The sequence below is a fragment of the Lagenorhynchus albirostris genome, chromosome 16, assembly GCF_949774975.1.
Source record: "Lagenorhynchus albirostris chromosome 16, mLagAlb1.1, whole genome shotgun sequence".
Lineage (NCBI taxonomy): Eukaryota > Metazoa > Chordata > Mammalia > Artiodactyla > Delphinidae > Lagenorhynchus > Lagenorhynchus albirostris.
In genome coordinates this window covers 13,416,821-13,434,846 of record NC_083110.1, presented here as the reverse complement: position 1 = coordinate 13,434,846, position 18,026 = coordinate 13,416,821, and the positions used below count along the sequence as shown (strand labels likewise).

The 18,026-nt window shown below is 40.2% G+C and overlaps 1 protein-coding gene across 1 annotated transcript in view; it reads left to right on the top strand.

Moving 5' to 3' along the window:
* ANK3 (ankyrin 3) overlaps positions 1-18,026 on the top strand; it is a 329,557-nt gene that overhangs the window by 193,659 nt on the left and 117,872 nt on the right. The window contains 6 exon segments of the mRNA XM_060126942.1: positions 3,315-3,413; positions 10,871-10,969; positions 11,057-11,155; positions 11,894-11,989; positions 15,990-16,062; positions 16,224-16,286. Coding sequence (XP_059982925.1) covers positions 3,315-3,413; positions 10,871-10,969; positions 11,057-11,155; positions 11,894-11,989; positions 15,990-16,062; positions 16,224-16,286 — 529 coding nt within the window.

Below are 18,026 nucleotides of genomic sequence, written 5' to 3'. Positions count from 1 at the left end.
TTTTCTCATCTCTTTCTTTTTAAACATCCCTTTGGAATGTATGCCTCGGCATTAATGGGAATCACGAAGCAATTTCAAGTAGTCATTATAATCAGGATTTGTTTGAGCTGTTGAATTTCTAAGGTTCATATACTAATATATAGACCAGCCTTATAATAGTTTGCTGCAAAATTCCACCTGTCTTAATGAGATGGAGGACGTGGCCTTCTCAAATCGAAGCACATTCTGGCATCGATCAGTGTATTTATTCTCAGGAGCCCAGAATATTATATCTCATTAATTCTCCCAGAGACAATACAAACCTGAACAGTTGGTTAACAGGTGAACATTTTCTATAGGTCTGACACCAAAGTACTGTGTAATAAGCATTTTTTTTTCCTTTAAATTCCTTTAGCTAACCCGTGGCAATATACGTATTTAGCCTTGAATCCACCTTAAAATCATTTTTAAAAAATTGAGGCTGAGAACACTTCAGAAAGAATTTCCCAGTGTCTGCTTCGGTAGGCTAGATCAGCCAAGGCAATCCTGAGGACCAAAAGACACAGCAAACGAAGAAAGCCTGGAAATGCCCAGCCACCTTCCTGAACAAACTCCACATAAGCAAATATATCACCAAGGAAATTCCCATTAGCACACTGCGCTTAAGGAACTTTCAAGAACTTCACAGTACCTAGAAATGGTCTAATAAGAAGGCATTTGTAAGTCTTTGCTTCCTTTCTCAGGAGTCATTTTCTGTACCAAGTATTAAATAAGTTCCAGTGTGAAAACAGAAGATCCGCAGAGCTCTATTCAATAAGGACTCTGACAGGTTTTCTGTCCATGTTTCCTGAGCTGCCAGAGTTTTAAACATCAGTTACTCTCCCTCCACCCCTTCCCCCTTCCCCATCCCGCTTCCCCATTTCACACTTGCTAAACAATGAATATTAAAAGAAAGATTTAGCTTTCGTGAAAAGTATGATTGAACCAAACACTTGATGGTTTTCACTTATTTCTCTTCCTGCTATTCACCAGCAGTTCCCGGGTTTTTAAGAAAAAGAGCCCATGAACCTACGTTCCTGCCGAAGTACTAGCGTTTGATCTGGTGCAATTTTGCTTTTGACGTTCCCACTTTCCCACACGAATTCTGCAGACCACAAGTAGCTGTATTTCTTTACACAGCCAATAGAATACGAAGCAGAGCTGTTGCTCTTCCAAGTTGGTGGTGTTCTCTCTGTGCCCAATAAATGCCACTTTTAAGATGAGCCAATGCTCAAAACCTTTATCAAAGGTTAACAGATAACTTCTGAACTCACACAGGGCTGTTTTAACCATCACATTTTGTTTTTTAAATCACGAATGTAAAAATAATTTTTTCTTTATTTAATTTATACTATGTTACCGAAAGATGCTTGCTTTTTCCTCTGACTCAGTCGATTAGTGGGTGGATTAAACGCTAGATACTCGACTGGTTATACAAGGATTAAAGGTACAGTAGTTGCCTCAAGAAGCTCACAGTGGTTTGAGGAATACAGACGAGAAGAGACTTTAAATGCGGGATTATGATGCTCTCGACAGAACTGGGCACGCAGGTGGTTCGCACGTAAATAATAACAGTGAAGCCTTTTTCGAGACCAAGGGAGAGAGAGGGAAGCCCAGGAAAGCTGGAGGTGACTCCAGGCCAAAGGTAGAGTGGACAGCACGAATGTCCACGGGGGAACGCGAGAAAGTAGGGCACCAGCCACAGTACATTCCCCCAGCTGTGCTGAGAACCACTCAGTAAAGTTCTTCAGAAGGTTTGGAAAGTCTCAAACTTAGACTAGGGGATTGTGACACTTACAGAATGCTACAGCTGCAAATATCTGTGCCTCTAAAGTGGAACGTGGAACATTGTTCTATGACTATGTCAGTGTTTGGGTGGTGGCAGTTTTGGCCCCAGGCTTATTTTTCTTGGATTTCAAGTGAAGGCACAGGTCCTCCTTTTCCTGTTTCCCCTTTTATCCAGTTTGGGTGAGCTTCTTCCAAAAGTCTGTAAAGAGTATTAGAAAGTCAAGAGTGAATGACTCTTCCTGAGTCCTGTCATTAGTTTGATGGAATAGCAGCCCCTAAATAAATACTGTTCAGCATCTCGAGGGTTCTGTGCCCTTCCTGGTGCTGCTTTTGGTTCACGCCTTTCCTCTGACAAATAGGACAGGTTGATGGCCTTGCTACGCAGATGCAGAGGAGGAGAAAGAGGCCGTTAGGACTCAGGACATTAACTTGTATGCTCATAATGGATGAAAGAAAAGAATCTGGACGCACTTACACCAGCTTACGTTCTCTTAAATGTTATTTATGAAAAATGAAGCTACAGAGGATTTTTAAACCAGGGTGCAGTCTTGGTGATTCTTTTCTTGGCCATTGGGATAACCACATAGCCTGTCCATTCTGTGGTAGAGTCAATTTCAAGTATCTGGTCTCATTAAATGACCTGGAAATTTTCACGAGATAGCCTTCATATTACATTCTCATGAGACAGCATTTGTATAACATTTCACGGACCGTTTTTCCTACCCAGAAGCAACATAAAGAAAATATTTGTCAGCCTTGGGTATTAATATTTAATGGAGAAAATGATATCATCATATGTCAGTATTCAATTTATAAACAGTTTTTATTTTAATAAATTTTTCTAAAGCTAGTCATGCGTTGGTAGTGCGTTAGAACTCTTGCATTATTTTGTAAAAAAATAAAAAGACTATTTTAAAAAAGTGAACACTGAAGTACATAAGAGGAAAATGATATAATGTCTGGGATTTGCTTTAAAATACTTCCGCAAAGCAAAGAACAAACAGGAGGTAGGGCTGGATGAAGCAAACGTAGGAAAACCTTGATAATTACTGCATCTGTGATCAGTACACAAGGTTCAGCCCATTCCCTCCACTTTTGAGGATGTTTGAAATTTTCATTAAGCCTGCAGATAACCATGTTGTCACATGCTAGTATCTAAACTTACTCCGTAGATTTTTTTTTTTTTTTTTTTTTGCGGTACGCGGGCCTCTCACTGCCGTGGCCCCTCCCGCCACGGAGCACAGGCTCCGGACGCGCAGGCTCAGCGGCCATGGCTCACGGGCCCAGCCGCTCCGCGGCACGTGGGATCTTCCCGGACCGGGGCACGAACCCGTGTCCCCTGCATCGGCAGGCAGACCCTCAACCACTGCGCCACCAGGGAAGCCCCTATAGATTTTTTTAAACATAGAAATTGTAGACTTACTCTTCTTGAAGTCCTAAATTGTTTCTACAGCACGCCTGTGTGTCCTCCATCCCTCCTGTGAGATGACCACTTTCATCTTTTGCAGAGTGGCCTGACCCCACTCCATCTGGCTGCTCAAGAAGACAGAGTGAATGTGGCCGAAGTCCTAGTAAACCAGGGGGCACACGTGGACGTCCAGACAAAGGTACACAAAAAGATGGTGCCCATCCGGAGTGTCATTGTGACTCCTTGTATGGAACAAGTACAATTCTCTAGGGGCAAAAATAAATCTTCCGTCATATCTTTTGTACTCGTTATTTCAAACGTGTATCTGTACAAGGGACACCAGTGTCTCTGGTTGTGGTGTCCCAGATGCTTTGACCTTTACTGGCCTGAATACTTTATGTGGCTGCATATTGCTGCCTCCTGTGTTAATGCAATTTATTAATCCTTGTTACAACACATCTGCCCATCAAGGGCAGAGTGTGAAAGCTTGTACCTTTTTTCATTTTTGTGACTGAGTTTTAAGAAATGCATACCGAAAAAGTTGTCAGCAATTGATGACTTCTAACATTTTCAGGCATAGTCTATGGAAGAGGATACATTAAGTTTTATTCAACTACTACTCACTTGCTAAATTTCTTATGGTGTATATGATCGCTAGCAACTCCTTCCGTCTCTCAGCCAAAATAGTTATCTTTTCAAAAAGGAATTTCTGATTAATCTCATAGAATGCCACCATTTCAAACTCGCATAAGACGCATGGGTGCTTTGTGTCATCATCAAAGATAGGACTTCATATCAGTCTTTCTCTGAATAGTTTCTTTCAGCACTTAATTTTGTTACTCTTCATATCAAACTTGTATCTACTTCAAAATGTAACTTTGTTTCTGTGTGTCACATTTTTGACACAAAAATGAATACTTGTTACCTATTATACTGTGAATACGAACATTTCTGTGTATAATATAGATGGATTCTGAGGTGTGTGGACAGATATTGAAGATACTAATAACATAGAAGGGTCACCAGGAATTAGCCAGGTAAAAAGATATTGCAGACGTCAGAGTCAGGCTGGATTTACGGGACGAGCACAGGAAGCAGACCTGAGTAGACTACACCCTTTGCACCGTGTTCTGACTCTCTAGGGCTGTGGCTTCTCCACCCATACTGCATTCTATGAGAAAGAATCTGCCCAAAAGAGACGCGACCAGGCAAGATCCTTTATGCTTTTTAAACTCTGTATTAAAATAGTGAAGCAAATATTATGGTCCCTGGCTGGGGTAGTCTTAGATAGAGCTGTGACCCAGGTAGCCTCCCTCACTCCCATTTCTGAAATGCCTCGTGCCCTTCAAGTCCCCATGGCCTCTTTGGTAGCCTAAGTGCCCAGTTCCCTCTATTCTGTTTCTTTCCAAATTTTTCATTCTAAAAGAACCCCTTAGCCCCGAATGCCTTCCTAGATAGCTGAATGTTTAACAGAGAAACGAGTAAAGGCAACAGTAGTGGCTGAATGGTTTCTTGTTACTTTCCATGAAAATACAAGCATTTTTCAATCTGAAAAGCTCAGACTGGATTTAGCTTATATTCTTTACTGTGCTTGTACACTTTCATCAGAAAAGAAATCTTTACTTTAGAAATTTGCAAGTTCATGGTAAATAGATTCACCCTGTGTTGTTCTATTGACACACACACACATACACACGCAGACTTATAAACATTTTATTTGGTTCCCTCTCCCTTTATAAATTAAAAATTTGAGAAGGCAATAACAGGGTTCTGTTTCTCAGTACTTTTTATCTCAACACATCCAACATATACACCAGCAAAATTCAGTCAGGGGTTAAGGCAGTGATTCTCAAGGGCAGGTTGGGAGGAGAAGAAATGGTGCCGTGAGCCTTCTGTTCTAGATTTGCAAAAGCCACCCCACGGTTTAAGAGTATTGGGTCTCCACCAGGGTTTCCTTCTAACCCTGTCCAATTCAGGTCACAGTCTGTAATCATTTTTGTACTCAGTATAATATTTCTGAAGCATGTACCTTTTTCTGCCCTTTACAAGTGATGTAGTTCAGAAAGCATCTCTCTGTCTCTTAAAAAAATTAGAGACAAAAAAAGTCACTCTCTCATCCTTTTTGTTCTCAGCAAAGATCACAGCACCAAAAAGATGTGAGGCTATGATTGTCCCATAGTTGAGTAGAGCAGGAGTGCAAAGACGTGGGTTGCTTGGATTTGCTTCCTAGCCTTGTAAATAAGGAGTTGATTGTATCCCATGAGCTTCCAAACTCTTCCTGGTAAAGATGACATCCCCAAGCAGCCGACAGGTAGAATGTATGGTACCATTTGAGTCACTGGCTTCAATTTTAAAATAGTAATAATTAAATTATCAGGAGCTCTTTTCTCTTGTGGGGAAGAGACCAGAACATCCTGGTAACAGCCGTGCAGCCTTCCCACTGGCCTGCTGACCCACCATATCTCCACCTCACTTTGTAGTTGAAGTTCACCAAATCAGTTCAGACTAAATTGTGCAGCTGGCCACGGGGTCTAATGCTCAGTGTCGTACAGCTGAAATGAAGCCACTTCTTTTGCTTTTTTTTTTTTTTTTTTTTTGCGGTACGCGGGCCTCTCACTGCTGTGGCCTCTCCCGTTGCGGAGCACAGGCTCCGGACGCGCAGGCTCGGCGGCCATGGCTCACGGGCCCAGCCGCTCCGCGGCATGTGGGATCTTCCCGGACCGGGGCACGAACCCGTGGCCCCTGCATCGGCAGGCGGACTCTCAACCACTGCGCCACCAGGGAAGCCCTGTTTTGCTTTTTAAAAGGAGAATCTCTGGAAGCATTTTATTTAGACCACCCCAAAGCACACCAAAGCACTGATTCTCGGAGGTACTGATTAGCAAGTAAACAGTTAAATTAGCTTTCTTTTAATGTGTGTAAAATCATGAAAAATGTTTATTTGATACATACTCTTTTCACATTTGTTTCTAGAGCTCTTTCTAGTTGTTCGATTCTTACCTGAGTGATACGTTCCTTGTCCTCACAGAATTCACAGTCTAGAGAGGGAGACACAACAATAAAAATGTAATAATAATAGCAAAATTTACTACTCATTTTCTCTGTGTCAGATACTGTTCTAAGCATTTACCCTTATTAATTTGTTGAATCCTTATGACTATCTTATAAGGTTGATAAAATTAGTATCCCTATTCTACAGAAACTGAGGCACAGAAAAGGAATTGCTCATGTAAGGTAACATAGCTAGCTGGTCCAAAGCCTGATTTTGACCCCATGTATAAATAAATAACTTTAGAGTTATTGGCGTTAACTGAGTTATTTACAAAGGTGGGAGTATGGAAGGGGTCTGTAGCTGGTTCAGCATCACAGGAACATGAGAAAAAATTGGGGGCACGCCCCAAGATACTGCTAGATAATTAAGATGATCTCAGAGGACCTTGATGTGCCATGCTTAAGTTTTTAATCCAGTTTGTACTGGGAAGCCTTGAGAGGTTGTAAACAGAAGATGATAAATCAGATATCTGGTTTAGAAAGATCCTAGGAGACAATGCAAAGAACAAGTTGGTAAAAGAGCTTGGAGCAGGGACCGTTAGAAGGCAATTGCTGAGGTCCAGATGAAGAATAGAGAAGGCCTCAAGTAAGGGGCAGATGGGATGTTGGTAAACAAGAGAGAAATTGAAGAAATACTTAACAAGTACAAACAATAAGACTTGAGACCATGTGTATATAGGGACTAAGGAAAAGTGAGAAATTCAGGACGAATCTGAGGATGTGGCCCTGTAACCAGGTGATCACAAGTCCCGTTCAGTGAGACAGGAAGTGAAGGAGAAGAAGCTGGTTGGAGAAACAGCACCCTGAGTTCTGTATTGGGTGTGTTGAGTCTTACATGACCTAGGGGCTCTCTAGGTAGAGACAGCTAGTAAATGACTAAAGCTTTGGTCTGGGATACAGGAGGGGCGTCTGGACTAAAGATACCGATTTGGACGTGGTCAGAATAAATACATCTGTTGAAATTGTGAATGTGGACGTGATCATTGAGGAACAGTGTGGAGGGAATCAAAGACAAAATCCCTAGGATCGACGATATTTTAAAGTGGATGGAGGAGGTGGAAGGAAGCAGGCCTGACTGAGGGCAGGAGGGAAATCAGGAAAGAATATGACATGGATGCCAAGTAACTGAAGACTGTCAAGGAGAGTGTGACACAGAAGAGAAAACACGTGCACTGGAGTAGCACCGGGGTTATTAGAAGGCAGTTTCACTGGAGTAGTGGAGATGGTGAGATATGGGGAAAATGGAAGGGAATGGTGAATAAAAATGAGGTTTTTTTCAAGAAGCTTTAAGAGAATATAGACCCAGGAAAGGAGAGAAATATTTGAAAGGAGTGATTATTGTTTCCAAGTTTGGAAGTATGGCTGTATGTTAGTAGGCTAAGAGGAAGGTGCCAGTAGAAAGAGAAATGGTCAAAGAAGTTATAAGGGATGTCAGAAGTGGGATAGTCTGGGTTAGGGATGGAGATGACAATTGCCTTATTTTTCTTCTATCATTACGGAAATACTCTTTCATAATCTTTGACTCTTCTGTAGTCCCTGAGAGGATCTTTGTTTTGTTTTCCATTTTAACCCCACACTAATTTTGGAGGTGAACAATAAAGTAAAAAAATTACAGGAGAAATTTTTTCAACCTTTTTTCCCTTTTTAGCATGCTAAGACGTTCAACTGTAGCACCTTCAGGAAATGAGATACTGAGAGTTTATTTTCAGAGTTTGTTTTCTAAAGGAAAAATCTCTGTTACTAAATGCAACTTTTCAATCTCAATCAGTTTTATTGAAGTAAAATTATGAAAAAGCTATTTATAGAAATATCTTACAGACTGCCATATTATTAAGTAATATTTAGTGTAACATGTGACAAGAGAAAGGTATTCCCTAAAACAATAGTATCAACATAAAAAAATTTGAAAACAAAAAATTTAACTGAAATAAAATCAGGGAGTAATTGTAGTTGTGAGTGGGTGTGTTCACTGAGGAAGACTATGACAAGTGCAAGGAAGGCCAAAGATAGACTCGAGAGAGCACAGGTTTAGGAGGTGAGGAAATAGTGTGGATTTCCTGCTCCCGCTTTCTCAAACCATGTTGCATAGGGAGGCACCTAACTACTGCTCAGTAAGATCTTATGCTCACGTACCATAGATCAGAAACGGCAGCCTGAATATTCCATCTGTACCTGTTTGCTCTTCCTACACAAATACACCCTTTCAGTATTGCCTAAAGAAGGTGACTTAACTTCAGCTTGTAATGATGGTATAAGTAGTCAACAGTGAAAAAAGAAAGCAAAGACTGCTCAGTTATCTGAACTATGACTCCCTTAGTTATTAAAGAAAGAAGAGTTGGTCTTTCCAAAATGTATTGCCACTAGTTGAAGGGAATTTCCCAAATCACATCTCTCTGGGCATGTGCAAGGTGCCATTTACCATGGGAACTTTGTGGCCCTCAATGAATGGAAGAGCCCCAATTTTGGTTTCTCTGGATGAAAACTAAATCTTCCTGGTATGCATGTGTATTTTTAATAAAATACTGTAGTATTTGTGGAGCAGCAAGAAGACCAATGTCTTAGAGCAGCGTGAACAAGGGAGAGACTCGTAGGAGACAAGCTCAGAGATGTAATAGATGGGAGGCAGAGAGCAGGGTCCAGACCAACCGTGTCCTAACAGTCCACTGTAATGACTTAGGGTTTTACTAGGAGTGACAGTGAAGCTATGAGGATGAGAAGAAACTGTACATTAAGGTACTTAGAATAATTCAATTTCTTTTAAAAATCTGATCAATACAGTAGCACAGTAGCCATTGGAAAGTGTTGCATCATTGCTTAGGCATGTTGACCAGAAACTTGAAGAGTTCCTTAATATTTAAAATTTTAAAATATTTTCTGTAATCTTTTGGTTTGGGATCAGTCCTCTGCCACTAACACTGGGAATAATGTTACTTCAGTCGATTAAGCTAATTGTACTGAGAACTGGTAGGAGAAAACTGTTTTCATGCCTCCCTCCCTAAGCAGCATTCTGATTCCTAACACAGTATCCTGAGTTCCTCAGTACCAAGAAAGAACCCTGCAAAGCAGGCAGGTGAATTCTGGTCCCCAAAATGGGATACCCTTCATCGTGCATGAAGCAGCTTTAGGGGTCCTAAGTCAGACTCATATACATGTGGTTACGGTGAGCTTGTCAGCAGGGTCTGGTCAGTGTGGCTGCACTTACAGTTCAGGTCATGGAATAGAATCTAACCAGAGTCAGTTCTTCAGGGCAGCACATCCCTGCTGAGGTGTCTTCACCTTCCACAATCAGCTGTGTTCCAGACGTCCCTTTTTCAAATTCAAATACACCCATTTGCTGGAGTGTCTTAGTTAGTTTAGGCTGCTATAACAAGAATACTATAGCCTGGACAAACCTTTTTTTCTCAGAGTTCTGGAGGTTGGGAAGTCCAAGATCACGGTGCTGGTAGCAGGTAGAAAAGAGAAGAGTCAGGCTGTCTCCTTTCTCTTCTTATAAGGGCACTAATCCCATTCATGAGGGCTCCACCCTCATGACCAAATTACCTGCCAAAGGTTCCATCTCTAAATACCATTACACTGGGATTAGGGTTTCAGCATACAACTTTTAGGGGATACAAACATTCAGTTTGTAGCACAGAGTCACCATAAAGACATATTAATGCCATCACATATGAGATGCAGACACTTGAAAACATGGACCCCTGACCCATGCCTATTTAGAAATATTAAAAGTCTGTGCTCTCCCTTTCAGTGTTCTGGTGCTGCCAGTGTCATCATAAACAGAGATTGGCCATGGACACTGAAATTGTGTGGTGGAGTCTGTTACATTATGGCCATCTAGAAAAAATACCTGGAATATCCTTTTTTAAAAAAATAATTATCTAGAATATATGTGTGTGTGTGTGTGTGTGTATCTATATATACATACACATACATATACACATGATATATTTTTTAATAGATGGAATTTATAGCCCCTCAAGGGTCAGTGGATATTAATTGGAGAAGAAATCCATTGCTTTGTCTAAATGAGTGGTTTTCAAAGTGTGGGGCTCTAGCTAGGTAGGCAGAAGACTTTAACGAGAGCATCTATTCCTAGATCAAGTTCATACATCGCAGACCTCCTGAACTCACACCAGCCTCTCCTGCTTCAGTGTTTCTATCCTTCGTATCTCCGTCACGCATTCTGATCATCATCTACCGCTTTCGTGATCACTTAACCACTTCACATTTTTTAACCTCAATTTTATGCTTTGAGAGAGTAGAACGTTGAATAAATGCTAGTCCAAGTCTGTCCATTGAGCACGCTTCTGACCCTCTGCGAGAAGCCACTGGATCCTTCTGTCTAGGCTGTCTGTTGTTCCATCCTTTCGTCCTATCTTGAAAAGTTGTTACGGAAATAAAATGAGCCGATGCTAGAGCGAGCACTTTGGGACATTTAGTAACTATTTCCATGTGAGGTGGTATTGTTATTTATACCTTAGATTAGCTCTGAGAATTATCAATGACATTTGTTTTATATAGGGAAAACAAAACTTTCTGCCTCGTTAAGAAAGATTATTTCTTAATAAAGTTTATATATATATATATATATATATATAATTACAGATGGGATACACACCGCTACATGTGGGCTGCCACTATGGAAACATCAAGATTGTTAACTTCCTGCTCCAGCATTCTGCGAAAGTGAATGCCAAAACAAAGGTAAACTCCTTTCTCCTTTGTATCTACCAAGTCATTGATCTCGTGTCCAAGGAAGTAAGAGTCTTTTCTTCCATCTTCCTTCTACAGAATGGGTATACGCCGTTACACCAAGCAGCTCAACAGGGACACACGCATATAATCAATGTCTTGCTTCAGAACAATGCCTCCCCCAATGAACTCACTGTGGTAAGAGCAAAGGGCCAGCTAAATGATGAGGTGGGAGCTGGGTGCTGGTGTCTTCTTACATTTTTATTGGACAGGGTTACTTTTTGACTTTCTGTGTTTAGTAGGCATAAACAGAGCATTCAGTAGAATGAAGGGAAAAGGACAATAACTGTATTGTTGTGAGTTGTCCAGAGAGAGAGATGTGATTAATGTTTCCCACTTAAAAACTACAAACCGGGCTTCCCTGGTGGCGCAGTGGTTGAGAGTCCACCTGCCGATGCAGGGGACGTGGGTTCATGCCCCGGTCCTGGAAGATCCCACATGCCGCGGAGCGGCTGGGCCCGTGAGCCATGGCCGCTGAGCCTGCGCGTCCGGAGCCTGTGCTCTGCAGCGGGAGAGGCCACAGCAGTGAGAGGCCCGCGTACAGGAAAGAAAAAAAAAACCTACAAACCCACTGCTACCCAGTAGGGAGTACAAACATAAGAAGAAGCACGTGTTTGTTTCCTTGATTACATAAAACATTAAAAAGCCTCTCGGGTTCCATGTGTAGCAGCCCAGACTCTGCTGTACGAGTAGGGACAGGTTAGGTGTGTTTTGTGCAAGGTATGTCTTTAATGAAACAGCGTTTTGGGTGTGACAGTGGGAAAGGACTGGTGAGACACTCACCTTACGTTTGTAAAGGCAAACGTGTGGAAACACACAGGCGCTGAGACACGTGGAATGACTTGTAATTCCTTGACCATGTTTCCCTCTTCCCAGAATGGGAACACTGCCCTGGCCATTGCCCGGAGGCTTGGCTACATCTCAGTGGTGGACACCCTGAAGGTGGTAACTGAAGAGACTGTGACCACAACTGTGAGTAGTGGATGCCAGACCTTGTAACCCCATTACCCCAAGAGCCAGTTCTCAGATTGTAGATTTTTCCAGGCTTTGGGGAGATGAACCTTTTTTCCTCCATTCAGAAACTAAGCACCGTATTTCCAAATGCTGTCACCTCCTTAATGGCAGTCAGCAAAGCAAAACTCTCATTTCTGATGGGAAGAAAAATTCAAAACACTAAAAATACCTTTTCAAAAGTTATACCTTTCAAAAAGCTACAGAGATTTTAGTCCCATAGAAAGCTGAATGTATTTCTTTATTTTGATATAAAAAAATTTTTTAATGAGATGTTTTGACATCCTTCTTTGACAGTGCAAGAAAGATGAAAACTCTAAGTTGGTTCTTTAAAATATTTTAACTCACAAATGATAATGGGTACATTGTCATCATTATTGTAAAAATATTTTTGCCTTGTTAGAGAAACATTAGAGGTGGGTTCCAAGTCAGTTTTTCCCACCACGCTCGCTTCTCTTCCATTCACCTATTGGAGTTTTCCTAGGAAAAACAATCACTTCTTTGGAACCCCGTCTGGTGCCTTTGAACTCCATCAGGATTTGGTAACTTTGGAATCAATAGCAGATATTGCCCCATGTCAGAGGTTTACTTGAGTTATTCCTGACTGCATGACTCAACACACAGGCCTGAGATTGAGTCCGTACAGTGTCAGTTTAGGACTCTGCAGCACTTGGAAGTATCAGCTGTGCTTCCTTTTCTCATATGCCACCTTCCAACACGAAGAAGGCATAGTTCACGTCTGCAGTCTGGATATACAGTGCTTCGTACAAAACACCATGGCTTGAAGGACTCTGTTGCTACCTGCCGGTTGAGTTATTTGGCTGTGTACAGGTTTTAGAAACTAAAACTTCAGCCTGCTGATCACAAAAGAGAAATGTTGTAATTTGCAAAAGCGGAAACAGTAGCTTTAATGGACTAGAGCAATGGTTGTCAACCAGGGCACGTTTCTAACTTTAAGATATAGCTGGAATAGAAATAAATTCCTACCTATTGCTTTCATATACCTCTTGAGTATTTCATCATCTTAAAATCTATCATTAAATTCTCGAGAAAAGAGTTTAAATAAGTAATGTTTATTAACCTTAATTTTATAGATATGCCATGTAACTCTCTTGAGAGTAGGAAAGGAGAGAAGGACAAGGTATTAAATAACAAGCAAGTGTCACCATGCTATAAAAGACTTGAAGTCACTGAAATAAATATGTGAAACTTCTGTTTCAATGTTAGAGAATTGAAGATGGTATAATAGTTCAAAATATAAATCTTATTTGATTAAATGTCAATGATTTTCTCACCTGTTAGGAAAGTGCAAAATATTTCTTTGATATCAAAAAGAGCTTTAGGGAAAATAAAGTTACAGACAGGGAAAGTAAAGTTACAGCCTCGGGAAATGGACTGAGAGAAAAGGGTTTTAGGGCTCCAGTTCCTAGTGAAAGAATGTGCACGGCAGTCATGCTGTTTCTCACTCAACATCATCAGCTGACTTGGTAGGTGACTTTCTGCCAGAGAGAAAAGATTACTCATGCTAACAGGAAGGTCCAGTTTGCCTGGTGAAGTAAATGAGGCTTCCGCCAAATGAAACGCTCACATTGACTAGAAAAGAGGCCACTGAAGTCCCTAAGACCTAGTCCAGCCCTGTGGTATTTGAGACTTTATTTCAAGCTGAGACACCACCTTGTCAGCCCTGCCTTTGCAGTTGCCTGTCATCTAGCTCAGAGAGGACTGACGGGATTCAGGGTGGGGTGTGTGCCCTTAAGCTAACTAAGCACATTGCAGCCGCCCACAGGTGGGTCTCTGTTCAGATGTTATGGAAGCCCCAGCGACCATTGTCTCCTTAAGGCTCTTAAAAAGAGCCTTCAGCAGCCTTAAAAAGAATACTGCATCTTTGCTAGGAGTGCCTTATTGGATATGGCAATTCGGAGAAAGATGCTTTAGTTAATGACATTACAATCACGGCAGAGTAGGAAACTGAGTGGCTAGAAGCGGATATCCAAAAGATACGCATTAAGCTATTTAAATTGCATTGTTTAAAATTCCCTCAGTAGCAACGAGCAGAGTACTTCTATCACTCAGATGTTGGTTTCTAACAGCCTTCTCTAATGGAGGGAACCAGGGCTCCTTGGAGAAATGACAAAATCTACAACTGGGGCAGGAAATACACAAGATGAGCCTGCAACCTCTGGTAGTGCCAAAAAGTAAGGCCCTCCCCGTAAATAAATAAACAAACATACATACACAAAATGATGGGACGTGTTAAAGGGACACGGGAAGCCACTGAAAGACTTCCCAATGGCCAAAGCCAGAACAATTTGAACAAAAGAAATAAAATAGTATCGGGGTATAGTGCAAAGTATAAAATATATATCCATGAGTTCATTACTGATACGGATAAATGATTGAATGACTATGGAGGAAGAGGCAGGTTTCTCAGGCAAAAGAATTCCGAATAATTTATGAAAATACTTTCCCCTCCAAGAGGTGGCTCACGATTCCCCATTGCTCAAGTGTGTCTGAGTGTAGTAACTTCCCTCGCAAGAAAACAGTGTGGAGAGCAGGGGAAATAGAGTAGATTACGGGAGAAAGCTGACCAACACTGCTTTAGCCACATGACCGAGTACAGCGTCAACCCTGGTGAATCATGTTGACAGTATATGCCCTTGATGTGATGTAACGAAAATGACATTTTACCGCAGTGGTCTTCCTCCCCAAAACATATAACCCCAGTCTAATCAATGAGAAAAACATGAGACGAATCTCAATTAAGGGACATTCTACAAAATACCTGACCAGTTCACCCCAAAACTGTCAAGGTCATTAAAAACAAGGAAAGTCTGAGAAACTTAGCCATAGGAGCCTAAGGAGATTGACAACGAAAGATAACACGGTACCCTGGATGGGATGCTAGCACTGAAAAAGGATATTGGGCAAAAGCTGAGGATATCTGAATCGAATATAACTTTAATTAATAATAATAAATCAATATTGGTTCATGAATTGTGACAAAGGTACCATGCTAATATGTGTTAATCATAGGGAAAACTGGGTGAACACTCTCTACTATCCTCGCAATTTTTCTGTAAATCTAAAACTGTTCTAATATAAAATATTTATTTTTTGTAAATGTTCAATTACAGTATTACATGCTGGAAAAAATGCAAAATAATGCTTTACTTCAACATGACTTGTACCATTAGTCTTTTATACGCTCAGATTAAAAGAGGATTCATTTTAAAACTAAAACATATTAAGTCATTAATATTTTCAAACAAGTAATACTGTCAGTGTTCTTTGGATGGATACAATTTATCTAGGCGAAAAGTCATCAAAGAGCAATTAAAAGATTCAGTATAGCCTTTGCTCTGTCATACTGTATACCATTCTTGAAAATTTTGTGGCAGTTAAAATTATCCTGCAAATGCATTACCTCTAAAATATTTTCTGCAAACACATGGTTGTAAAAGTTATTGGAATCTCAATATTGTGATTTATTCTAGAAATTGAAACATACACCTAGGAAGGGAAAACGAGAAGGGGCTGGCTTGGCACAAGCAATAAAGACAGGCTTCTTGCCAATCATTTGCCTTATCATCAGCTAAGACTTTTAGTGGAACGGGGTGGCAGAGCCATGAAGACCGTGAAGAAGTATAGCAATGAGCTAAAGGAGGCAGTATCTCTCTCCTTTTTTTCCTTTGAAAAGCTTTATTGCGGACCTAAAGCTTTTAAGCTGGTGCGCTTTGCCACTAGAATTCTTTCACCTTGTATTCGTTCTCTGCCATGTATATGATGAGGAACTTAGTGCTGTGAAGGAATAATTTTGATGTCATTTTGTATGAGGGGGCCTTCAAGATATTCAACACACAAATCCCACAGTAAACCAACAGATTAATTTAGGAAGAAACGAATAGTCTCAGTAAAATGTCCTGTCTGCTCATACTAAAATGACTGCTTTCTTTGTTACTAGACTGTCATAGAGAAGCACAAAATGAATGTTCCAGAAACGATGAATGAAGTTCTTGACATGTCTGATGATGAAGGTATGAAAACCTCCTTTGAGTTCGTAGTAACGAAGAGTGACTTTGTATTTTTTTCCTGAAGAAAATTCATCGCAAAATGTTTTTAGAAGCATTAATATGTTTCGTTGTAGTATCAAGGGCATGCATTTTTCACACTTACATTGTTCACTTAAATCATGCAGTTCGTAAAGCCAACGCCCCTGAGATGCTCAGTGATGGCGAATATATCTCAGATGTTGAAGAAGGTATTTGTGAATTTTTATTGTGATAAAATTTAACTACCAGCTTTATCTTCCATTTCTTATCTTTGAAATGTAACCCTTTCTTGAGTTACTAACTTTTCATTTTATCTTGCAATTATTAATTAATGTATCATTTAAACAACATGTGTTTGGTATCACTGACTGTCTTCTTTTAGTCTCTTTGAATCCCCTCTCCTTGAACGCATTTTTCAATTTGAAAATGCAAGTGTTACTAACGATCTGGATTACTTTCTTACTATTTGTTTCTATTAAGCATAAAAATTGTTTTTATTGTTTACATTTGAAAACCTAGAAAGTTAAATCTGATTAATATTCATATGTAAAATATTTTTTTTAATAAGAGAGGGTTTATAAGGGAAGGGATCAAATGCCCATTCTAAGATGTACTCTAAGCTTTGCAGTGAAAGTTGCTTTTGAACTTGAACTCATAATGAAACCTCAACCCGAACAAAACTGCTTTCAAAATGTAAGTTTTCAATATTGATTTCATGAAAGAGACAAATTATAGATGACTGTCACTATTCTTCATGTGCTTAAAAGAAACTACTAGTTTTCTGCCTTACTTAAAAATCAGTGCGTATGACCAGGTCCTGTTATGGAGTTATATTAATGAATGACATCCTTATTGTTCTCTGGAAAACTAGCATTTTGACAGTAAATAAATATGACAAAGATGGCAAATTTTTGGCCTTTTTACTGCAATAATGAAATGTTTACTTAGAGTAGAATTTATATTATATTTATGTTTCTTTTCTGCGTCATTTGACTCTCCCAGTGTTCTGATTGCTTCTCCATTTTCCGTCTCTCATGTTGTACTTTTCTCTTGGGTCAGTCTTAGTGCAGCTAGTCTTTCTCTGCCTCTGGGTTGTCTCTATTGTAATTACCGGTTCCTTCTTTGATTTGTCCAGATTTCGTTGGAAACCTAAATAGTGGGAAAGCCTACCTGATCCAAAGTCACTTTAGCTTTTTCAGTTCCAATGACTGCCAAGTGTAAGTGCGTTGTAGCCAGGGATTGCCCGCCTAGGAGAGCTAATGTCTTGTTGGTCATTTCGGGACCTGAAAGTACCTGTCTCATTGTTTGTAAATGTTGTTTTGATAAATATGAAAGGCTTCTACTCATCATTTTTCTTTCTTTTTCTGTAAACCATCAACTATATGTTTACCTCTGTTTATCCCCCAGTGGATAATATTTGCATCATCGTTAGGACTCTACGAGTAACATGCCTTACTGTCATATTATATTTCGCTGCTTTCTTATGCAACATTTTCAGAGTAATTTCACCTGTGCAGAAGATAAAAGGAAAGTGATGTTCTCACAAAGATGCATACACTCACAAAATATGGTGTCAAATGAAATTATTATGAGATATAATATGACAGTCACAGACCTAAAAATTTGCTAGTGTCTAACAGGATATCCCCAAATAGCTGCATTGATGAGAGGCCAAGTTTGAATGGACCCATGTAACAACCTTATACATGTGGATAACTCATTTCCAAAAAGAAGAAATTTTGAATCTCTTCATTTGAAGATATTTCATTTAGCTGTTTAACTGGAAATGACCATCATTTCCTTTAGATTGATCTCAGCTTGGAATTTGAAATGAATAAGCAAATTTTCATTCTCATTTTATCCGTCTTTCTTTAAACTCAGCCCTTGCTTTATGGATGTGTCCGGGGGCTGTTGGAAGAAAAGGGCTCTTGACTTCATAATGTTGTAGC